Source organism: Pelophylax lessonae, assembly GCF_965119305.1.
Source record: "Pelophylax lessonae genome assembly, chromosome: 1".
NCBI classification, from domain to species: domain Eukaryota; kingdom Metazoa; phylum Chordata; class Amphibia; order Anura; family Ranidae; genus Pelophylax; species Pelophylax lessonae.
The window spans coordinates 855670609-855682304 of NC_138768.1; the positions used below are offsets into that span (position 1 = coordinate 855670609).

Below are 11696 nucleotides of genomic sequence, written 5' to 3' on the forward strand. Positions count from 1 at the left end.
CTAGAAATAGATTGTTTCTCCATAGCGCGGATATTATTGTGAACCATAGCTAGAGGCATCACCCCGGTACCGGTATCCATAGCCGACAGTCGGCTGTATTGTAATGACAACCGATGCGGCTGAGAAGCCACTCGGCTGTCATTACAAGGAGCGGGAGGGGACGTCCTCTGCCTTCTACGGTTTGCCCGGGTCTCCCGTCCCACCGGAAGACCCGGGCATCCTACCTGCATGGCCACCGAAGACCCGATCAACACCGCAATCGGCTCTGATCGGGTCTCCATGTAAAAAAACCGGAAGTCGTGACATCACTTCCGGGTACTCGGCGCCAAATTCAAAAAAAATGACAGCATTCAAAACAGCCAAACTTGGCGCTTTGAATACTTTTCAGTGCCGAGGAGGGGTTTGGGGGTCTTTTAGACCCCCAGATCCCTCCAAAAGGAGTACCTGGGGAAAATAAATAAAATAAATACATTTTTACATGTCCAAAAATATGGGCCAATATCGATATCAGATGACCAAAATATCGGTATCGGCATTAAAATCCGCGAAATAGAAAAACCCTATTAAAATACACCGTAGGCATGGTTTTTTTACAGTCACTGTACTTTAAAAAGCATTTTAAGGTCTTTAAACACACTTTTAAAACAGTAGAAACTCATTTAAAACACATAAAAGATACTGAGAGACAGAGCAAGAGCTATGGAAAACACAAAAATATTTAATTTTCAAGGATTGAATTAGTAAAATAACATTACAGAAAAAAAAAACACAATATACCAGGACCGCAAAAACTGAACCGCGATGTAGCGGGGGTTTACTAATTATAATATATATATATATATATATATATATATATATATATATATATATATATATATACATATACATATACATATACACACACACACACACACACACACCACACTGGATTTTTTTTTTATACTACTAATGGCGGGCTTCAGCGACTTACAGTGCAATAGTGCAGCGGACAATCTGACACTAACTGACGCTGGGGAGGGACTGACTAATTGACACGGACATCATCAGTGACACCAATACAGTGATCAGCGATAATATACTGCACGGTCACTGTACTAGTGACACTGGCTGGGAAGGGGTTAACATTTAAATGTGATAAAGGGGTTAAATGTGTGCTTAATAATGTGTAATGTGTGCTGATTTTTACTAAAGATCTTTGTTTCTTATCCTAGACAGACTCCCGCTGTGTATATTCACTGTGGGTGTCAGTGGGGGGGGGGGGGGGGCGCGCTTGGACACACCTTAAACCCGGAAACATGTGACGACCAGTTCTTCGATTTGCATGAACAGGCTGCATGTCCCCTCTGTGTTCCACTGAATGGAACGCAATGCACATCATACTGCATTACATTCTTTCCCGGCCTTGATGGCCAGGGAAACTGTCAACGGGGACCTGGAAGGGACATCATACACGTCACTTCTGGATCAGCAACAAGAAAGAAGAGTGTACATCTGTCCGCTCTCCTCCCTCCCCTCTACCCAGCGGCACCCACTATGGCGGTCCCAGGGCAGCAGATTGGCAAGAGGAGCCCAGGATACATAGCAGAGGGGTGCAAGCGGGGTGTGTGGAAGCACTGACGCAATTTCTTGTCGCCATGGGGACCTAGCACCATATCTACTTTAGAAGCAGCCAATGGCGTCACCGGCGCATGCGCTCTGAAGGAACAGCATACCCGTGCCGTTCCTTCAGAGCCGTGCCATAAACAGCGACTCCCACACACATTTAAAATGACACAATGGAAGGAAGGAGGAACAACCCCCAGGTAATGGAAGGAAGGAGGAACAACCCCCAGGTAATGGAAGGAAGGAGGAACAACCACCAGGTAATGGAAGGAAGGAGGAACAACCACCAGGTAATGGAAGGAAGGAGGAACAACCACCAGGTAATGAGAGGAAGGAGGAACAACCACCAGGTAATGGAAGGAAGGAGGAACAACCACCAGGTAATGGAAGGAAGGAGGAACAACCACCAGGTAATGAAAGGAAGGAGGAACAACCACCAGGTAATGAAAGGAAGGAGGAACAACCACCAGGTAATGGAAGGAAGGAGGAACAACCACCAGGTAATGGAAGGAAGGAGGAACAACCACCAGGTAATGGAAGGAAGGAGGAACAACCACCAGGTAATGGAAGGAAGGAGGAACAACCACCAGGTAATGGAAGGAAGGAGGAACAACCACCAGGTAATGGAAGGAAGGAGGAACAACCACCAGGTAATGGAAGGAAGGAGGAACAACCACCAGGTAATGGAAGGAAGGAGGAACAACCACCAGGTAATGGAAGGAAGGAGAAACAACCACCAGGTAATGGAAGGAAGGAGAAACAACCACCAGGTAATGGAAGGAAGGAGGAACAACCACCAGGTAATGGAAGGAAGGAGGAACAACCACCAGGTAATGGAAGGAAGGAGGAACAACCACCAGGTAATGAAAGGAAGGAGGAACAACCACCAGGTAATGAAAGGAAGGAGGAACAACCACCAGGTAATGAAAGGAAGGAGGAACAACCACCAGGTAATGGAAGGAAGGAGGAACAACCACCAGGTAATGGAAGGAAGGAGGAACAACCACCAGGTAATGAAAGGAAGGAGGAACAACCACCAGGTAATGAAAGGAAGGAGGAACAACCACCAGGTAATGAAAGGAAGGAGGAACAACCACCAGGTAATGAAAGGAAGGAGGAACAACCACCAGGTAATGAAAGGAAGGAGGAACAACCACCAGGTAATGAAAGGAAGGAGGAACAACCACCAGGTAATGGAAGGAAGGAGGAACAACCACCAGGTAATGGAAGGAAGGAGGAACAACCACCAGGTAATGAAAGGAAGGAGGAACAACCACCAGGTAATGAAAGGAAGGAGGAACAACCACCAGGTAATGAAAGGAAGGAGGAACAACCACCAGGTAATGGAAGGAAGGAGAAACAACCACCAGGTTCCTACATGACATTGGAATTTGTAGAACGGATGCATTAGGTTTTGAGGCTCTTAGGAGCCTCTAGACCAGGGGTCTTCAAACTAAGGCCCTCCAGTTGTTCAGGAACTGCAATTCCCATCATGCCTAGTCATGCATGTGAATGTCAGAGATTTACAATGCCTCATGGGATGTGTAGTTCTGTAACAGCTGGAGGGCCGTAGTTTAAAGACCCCTGCTCTAGAATATGTGTCACAGAAAAGACCCACCAGGCCATTTCATGTGGCCTTCGCACCTCTCCTCAGCTGTGGCATCCCCCTCCACCCCCACCATGTCTCAGCAGTTGGTAGCAGAGAAGACTACAGAACTCCTCCTCCAGATCCTGCATTTCTCCATGTAGACATGGAGATCCTCGTCTCTGCACTCCCCCCACCCCCCTCCTTCTCAGCAGTAGGCACAAGGGAGGAGGACAGAACTCCTCCCACAGCTCCTGCACCACTCTGTGCAGCCCCTGGTCTCAGCACTCAGCAGACTCCGGCAGCTGACTCCAGCCCTCCTCCAGATCCTGTATTTTCTGCTTTGCCCCCAGCTACTTTTCTTCTCATCTCTGCATCCCCTCCCCCCCCCCCCCCCCCCATCTCAGCAGTCAGAACCAGAGAGGACAACATAACTCCTTCTACAGATCCTGTGCCTCTCTTAGCAGCTGCAGCACCCCCTCATCTCCGCTTCCAGCAGACTCCGACCGTCCTCTAGTCCTCCCCCAGCCCCTGCACTTTCTTCTTCATAGCTCCAACCGCAGCTTCTTCCCAGCCGCAGCACAAGGTAAGGTGGTGCAATGTGATGTAAGGGAGGGTGGGGGACTCAACTTCTAATTGTGGAGGTGCTTTGGACATCTAATCTTAGAGGAATAACCGGCCATTAGCGGTAAACCATCAGGGCCAGATTAAGAGCATCATGGGCTTGGTGCTGAGGATTTTGAAGGGCCTTAAGGGCTGTGCCTCGGCGTGTGCCCTGAGGAGGAAGGGTGCAGCCGTGCAGGCCTAGTACAACATGGGATGCCCTCTCTGCAGCCCATAACACATCCATGCATTGGCAATTGTCCCTCTGTGTCCGGCCTTCATGCTGTGTGGGGAGGTTCTGAGGGAGCTGCCTGGGGAAGCGAGCATAGAAGCCAGACTTCTGTGTTTACAAGTGACAGTAAAGAGCGGTCACAGTGAATCTGGCCAAACCCGGGGCCTATATTAAGACAGGGGCCTGGAGCTGAAGCTCCAATAGCCCGTACGTTAATCCGGCCCTGTAAAACATAATGCTGATACAGCCCGTGATGAAATGGAGATCTGACACCCCTGCTGTAGAAAAGAGTGGTGCTTGTTTAATGTGTTACAGGTCAGTACAGGTAGAATTTACACCGGTTTACTATCCACAGAATCCAATCTAATTAGTAACAGAATTTACTGGTTTATAGCTCCACAAACTGGCATTTTATAGCCTTCTATAAAGTCTATGCTGTACAGAGGACAACCAGGGCGGAGAAACCATCAAAAGGAGGCCATTCCAAGACCTTTGGGAATAAAGGTGTCTGAAATAAGATCTGTCTGATACACAGAATGGTAACTAGAAGCAAACCTAAGAGCTCACACACACCTTCAGTCATCGACCCAACAATTCTGAGTGAGGCTTACATTTGTTATAAAGCCTCTGTTTTTTTTTAAAATACTTGTAAGTAACGGAACCGCGTCCACATTGTACTTGTGGACTTCAGTCAGTATACGGCTTCCTCCCAGTCTGGAACATAGATATCAGATATTACAGCCGCCCCCATACAAAGCTAGCTGACAAAGCTAGCTGACAACTTAGCTTGTATAAGTTTTGGAACCTTACCCTTTATTGAACGTATACAGTTTATATACAGCATGGGCCCCCCCCTCCTGATCAGATTACCACACACAGGTCAGGGGTTGCCTGATTACATTATCATATGCAGATGAAATTGTATACAGAAATAGAATTAACCTGAACTAATTATCTAGCCATCTGGACAGAAACAATATGCGTGTTCATTAACATTTAAGAATGGGAAAGGCTTAACAGAATCCACATCACAATACACAGACAATAGGGAGAGCCTTTCTCTGACATTGAAGTTCAATACACATCATCATAAGTGTAAACACAGAACCCATTTGAAGCAATCCAATCCATTAAGTATCTGTCTTTCACTCCCAGTGACAGTGAGTACTGTCACAATACTTACCTGCTCTGTGTAACAGTTTTGCACAGAGCAGCCAGGGTCCTATTCTTATGGGGTCACCCATCAGCGCTCCAGGCTCCTCCTCTTCACCATTGGGGGCACCTGTACGGGCTCGCTCCTGAGTCCCACCGCTGCGTCCATTGACACAAACATCGGGGCTCAGTCCCGCCCCCTGCTCCCTTGTCTCTGGATTTTATTGACAGCAGTGGGAACCAATCACTCCCGCTGCTATCAATCCATCCAATGAGGAGAGAGACAGATGCACTCGTGCACTTCGCTGGATCGGATAGGTTAAGGTAAGGAAAAAAAGGGGGGGCAGCTGCAGCACAGGTTTTTCACCTTAATGTATAGAATGCATTAAGGGGAAGAACCTTAAGGCTTTACAATCCCTTTAACCAGTTCTGGACCGGAAGGATTTTCCCCCTTAATGACCAGGCCATTTTATGCGATTCGGAACTGCGTTACTTTAACTGACAATTGCGCAGTCGTGCGACGTTGTACCCAAATAAAATTGATGTCCTTTTTTTCCCCACAAATAGAGCTTTCTTTGGTGGTATTTGATCACCTGTGCGATTTTTATTTTCACTGTAAACAAAAAAAAAAAAAAAAAGGAACAACAATTCTGAAAAAAATAAAAAAAAAATAATAATATTTTTTACTTTCTGCTATAAAATATTTCCCATTAAAAATAAAATGTTTTCATCATTTTAGGCCAATATGTATTCTTCTACATATTTTTTGTGAAAAATAAATAAAAAAAAATAAAAAAATCCCAATAAGCGTATTTTGATTGTAAATGCGATAAGTTTTTCGCAAACCAAACTAGGGGAAAGATTTATGTCCATTTTTTTAATTTCTTTTTTTACTAGTAATGACGGCGATCTGCGATTTTTAGCAGGACTGCGACATTGCGGCGGACAGATCGGACCCCTAACTGACATTTTTGACACTTTTGGGGGGACCAGTGACATTACTACAGAAATCAGTGCTAAAAAAAATGCACTGTTACTGTAATAATGACACTGGCAGGGAAGGGGTTAAATCCAGGGGTGATCAAAGGCTTAAATGTGTCCCTAGGGGGTGTTTTCTAACTGAGGGGGGGGGGGCTTTCTGGATGAACACAGAGACCTGTGCTCCTAAATAGGAGGAACACAGGATCGTTGTGTTCATAACTGAAAGAACAGTGGTGTGCTGGGTTTACATCGGCAGACCGCCGTTCTGTCTCCACGGGGAGCGATTGAAGGTGCCCAGTGGACATCGCGTACGCCGGACCAGCTGATTGGCTCCCCCTGTGGCCAATCAGTGTGCCCCCCACTAGCTGTCTTGCGAATCGACGTACGGGTATGTTGTTTCGCGAGACAGAGCCAACCTGCCTCAGTAGAAGTATGGTGGCTGGTCAGCAAGTGGTTAAAGGATCAACCCCCCGCCCTCTATAGGGTGTATATACAATCCTCTATGGGAAGCAGACATCCTCTGTGGGGTGTATATACAAACCTCTATGGGAAGCAGACATCCTCTATAGGGTGTATATACAAACCTCTATGGGAAGCAGACATCCTCTGTGGGGTATACAGTCAGTGGGTATAGAATAGAATCACACCCCTTTAGAATATTAACATTTTGTGGCTTTGTAGCCTGAAATGAAGACAGACACAGTTTTTGTTTTATCCAGCTGTATTTACTCAATGTATGACATCCAAGTGAAAGATGTAACACCAACCTGTCAGAAAAAATAATAATAATTCAAAAACAGAATCCCTGACTTGGAAAAAGGATCACCCCCCTTGTGTCAGTATTTTGTTGAACCGCCTTTCCTTTAATTCCAGCCTTTAGTCTGTTGGAATTTGTCTCTACTAACTTTGCCCATTTAGACTTTGCAATATTTGCCCGCTCTTCTTTGCAGAACTGTTCAATTTGATGGTGACCGTTTGTGGACTGCAGTCTTCAAGTCATTCCACAGATTTTCAATGGGGTTTAGGTCTGAGCTCTGACTGGGCCATGCAAGGACATTCACCTTTTTCTCCTTCAATCACAGTGTGGTGATTGTTGCTGTGTGATTTGGGTCATTGTCATGTTGGAAGGTAAACCTTCTTCTCATTCACAACTTCCTGGCAGAGGGCAGAAGATTTTTCTCAAGAATTTGATGGTATTTTGCCCCATCTATCTTTCCTTCTATCCTGACAAGTGCTCCAGTCCCTGCTGCAGAGAAACACCCCCATACCAGGATATTACCACCTCCATAACAGGATATTACCACCCCCATGACAGGATATTACCACCCCATAAGGGTGGATACTACCACCCCATAACCGGATATTACCAACCCCATGACAGGATAGTACCACCTCCATAACAGGATACTACCACCCCCATAACGGGATATTTCCACCTCCATAACAGGACATTACCACCCCCATAACAGGACATTACCACCCCCATAACAGGATATTACCACCTCCATAACAGGACATTACCACCCCCATAACAGGACACTACCACCCCCATAACAGGACACTACCACCCCCATAACAGGATATTACCACCCCCATAACAGGACATTACCACCCCCATAACAGGACATTACCACCCCCATAACAGGACATTACCACCCCCATAACAGGACATTACCACCTCCATAACAGGACATTACCACCCCCATAACAGGACACTACCACCCCCATAACAGGACACTACCACCTCCATAACAGGACACTACCACCCCCATAACAGGATATTACCACCCCCATAACAGGATATTACCACCCCCATAACAGGACATTACCACCCCCATAACAGGACATTACCACCCCCATAACAGGACATTACCACCTCCATAACAGGACATTACCACCCCCATAACAGGACACTACCACCCCCATAACAGGACACTACCACCCCCATAACAGGATATTACCACCTCCATAACAGGACACTACCACCCCCATAACAGGATATTACCACCCCCATAACATGATATTACCACCTCCATAACAGGACACTACCACCCCCATAACAGGACATTACCACCTCCATAACAGGACAGTACCACCCCCATAACAGGATAGTACCACCCCCATAACAGGATAGTACCACCCCCATAACAGGATATTACCACCCCCATAACAGGACACTACCACCTCCATAACAGGACACTACCACCCCCATAACAGGACATTACCACCTCCATAACAGGACAGTACCACCCCCATAACAGGATAGTACCACCCCCATAACAGGATAGTACCACCCCCATAACAGGATATTACCACCCCCATAACAGGACATTACCACCTCCATAACAGGATATTACCACCCCCATAACATGATATTACCACCTCCATAACAGGACACTACCACCCCCATAACAGGACATTACCACCTCCATAACAGGACAGTACCACCCCCATAACAGGATAGTACCACCCCCATAACAGGATAGTACCACCCCCATAACAGGATATTACCACCCCCATAACAGGACATTACCACCTCCATAACAGGATATTACCACCCCCATAACAGGATATTACCACCCCCATAACAGGATATTACCACCCCCATAACAGGATATTACCACCTCCATGCTTTACTGTAGGAATTGTTGATATTTGGATGGAGAGCTGTATTGGATTTCTGCCAGACATATTGTTTGGTATTGAGGCCAAAATATTACATTTTAGTCTCATCTGACCAACACCTTTTCCCATGTGGCCTCAGAATCTTCAAGGTGCGTTTTGGCAAAGCTCAGTGGTGACTGCATGTGGCCTTTCATGAGGAGAGGCTTTTTTCTTGCACCCCTCCCATACAAGCCACATTTGTGGAGAATTTGTGATATTGTTGTCACAACCACTTTTTGTCATACATTCCTGCTACTGCTTCCGAGTTGCTGTAGGCCTCTTGGTGGCCTCTCTGACCAGTTTCCATCCAGTTTGGAGCAAAGTCCTGATCCAGCGAGGCTCTGTGTTGTACCAAACACCTTCCACTTCTTAATTATAGACTTCTTGCACTGCTAGGCATTGATAAAGCCTTTGTATCCATCTCCTGACTTGTGCCTGTCCACAACGTAACCCCGGAGATCCCGGTGACAGCGCCTTCCCACCCATGGTCGTTTGCTTCAGTAGTCAGGGACTAAAATGCTCCAGAAAAGCTCTTTTCATGCTGAGCCAATCATAATCACCACAGCTGATCACAGGTGAATGGCTTGGTGTGCCGTTGAGAATGTGATTAGCTACACCTGGTTACATTTACAAGTCATTTGTTGGGGGGGGGGGGGGTGATCCTTTTTCAACTCCATGATTCTGTTCTTGAATTGGTTTTACTTTATTTTTTACATTTTGGTTCCATCTTTCACTTGGTTGTTCTAAGTTGCACCGAATAAATACAGCTGGATAAAACAAAAACTGTGTCTGTCTTCATTTCAGGCTGCAAAACAACGAAATGCGATTATTTTAAAGGGGGCGATTCCTTTCTATACACCCCTATAGGACACAGATCTCCTCTGTAGGGTGTATATACACCTCTATAGGACACAGGTCTCCTCTGTAGGGTGTATATACACCTCTATAGGACACAGACTCCTCTGTAGGGTGTATATACACCTCTATAAGACACAGATCTCCTCTGTAGGGTGTATATACACCTCTATAGGACACAGATCTCCTCTGTAGGGTGTATATACACCTCTATAGGACACAGATCTCCTCTGTAGGGTGTATATACACCTCTATAGGACACAGTCCTCCTCTGTAGGGTGTATATACACCTCTATAGGACACAGATCTCCTCTGTAGGGTGTATATACACCTCTATAGGACACAGATCTCCTCTGTAGGATGTATATACACCTCTATAGGACACAGATGTCCTCTGTAGGATGTATATACACCTCTATAGGACACAGATGTCCTCTGTAGGATGTATATACACCTATAGGACACAGATCTCCTCTGTAGGGTGTATATACACCTCTATAGGACACAGATCTCCTCTGTAGGATGTATATAAACCTCTATAGGACACAGAGCTCCTCTGTAGGATGTATATACACCTCTATAGGACACAGACCCCTCTGTATATACACCTCTATAGGACACAGATCTCCTCTGTAGGGTGTATATACACCTCTATAGGACACAGATCTCCTCTGTAGGGTGTATATACACCTCTATAGGACACAGATCTCCTCTGTAGGGTGTATATACACCTCTATAGGACACAGATCTCCTCTGTAGGGTGTATATACACCTCTATAGGACACAGATCTCCTCTGTAGGGTGTATATACACCTCTATAGGACACAGATCTCCTCTGTAGGGTGTATATACACCTCTATAGGACACAGTCCTCCTCTGTAGGGTGTATATACACCTCTATAGGACACAGTCCTCCTCTGTAGGGTGTATATACACCTCTATAGGACACAGATCTCCTCTGTAGGGTGTATATACACCTCTATAGGACACAGATCTCCTCTGTAGGGTGTATATACACCTCTATAGGACACAGTCCTCCTCTGTAGGGTGTATATACACCTCTATAGGACACAGTCCTCCTCTGTAGGGTGTATATACACCTCTATAGGACACAGATCTCCTCTGTAGGGTGTATATACACCTCTATAGGACACAGTCCTCCTCTGTAGGGTGTATATACACCTCTATAGGACACAGATCTCCTCTGTAGGGTGTATATACACCTCTATAGGACACAGATCTCCTCTGTAGGGTGTATATACACCTCTATAGGACACAGTCCTCCTCTGTAGGGTGTATATACACCTCTATAGGACACAGATCTCCTCTGTAGGATGTATATACACCTCTATAGGACACAGATCTCCTCTGTAGGATGTATATACACCTCTATAGGACACAGATCTCCTCTGTAGGATGTATATACACCTCTATAGGACACAGAGCTCCTCTGTATATACACCTCTATAGCAGTCAGTGACATTTCCACGCCCCCTTCAGCAAACCCCGCCCACACCAGTCTCAGCCCTCCAATCCTCACCCGTCCTTTGCCCACCGTGTTTCCGCCCACCCTATGACTGCCACCCCACCCAGCCAATGAGAGGAAAAAATGAGACGCGGGGGCGGAGCCGGCCGGCACAACACAGGCGCGCGCCCCCGTCCCTGAAGTGAGAGCGGCGCCCCCCAGGTCACTCACCTGCTCGAAGCGAGGCCTCCCCAGCACGAACGGAGGATCGTCCGCCATGTCCCTGGCCGTCCTCGCAGCGGGGGTTGCCGGGAGTTGTAGTCCTGGCGAGGAGGCTCCTCCTGCACTCATCCCCTTGGCTGCCGATACCTCCGCCGCTGCTTACTACTACTGAGGGGACAGGCCCCGCCCCCTCCTCTGCTGCTGTCTGACAGGTTCCTCCCTCCTCCACTACTGCCCGCTGCTAGGTGACTGGCCACGCCCACTGCCTCAGCCTGCGCCGCCGCTGTGTATCCGCACACGCCTCCCTCAGTGCAATAGATGGCAACCTGGCTACG

The 11696-nt window shown here is 46.9% G+C and overlaps 1 protein-coding gene across 1 annotated transcript in view; it reads right to left on the minus strand.

The window, feature by feature from the left end:
* The window catches only part of SFXN5 (sideroflexin 5), a gene marked incomplete at its 5' end in the record, with an annotated part of 451990 nt that extends 440500 nt beyond the window's left edge, over positions 1-11490 (minus strand). Inside the window, one exon of the mRNA XM_082264426.1 lies at positions 11371-11490. Coding sequence (XP_082120552.1) covers positions 11371-11490 — 120 coding nt within the window. The remainder of the gene's footprint in view (positions 1-11370) is intronic.
* Between the last annotated feature and the right edge of the window lie 206 nt (positions 11491-11696).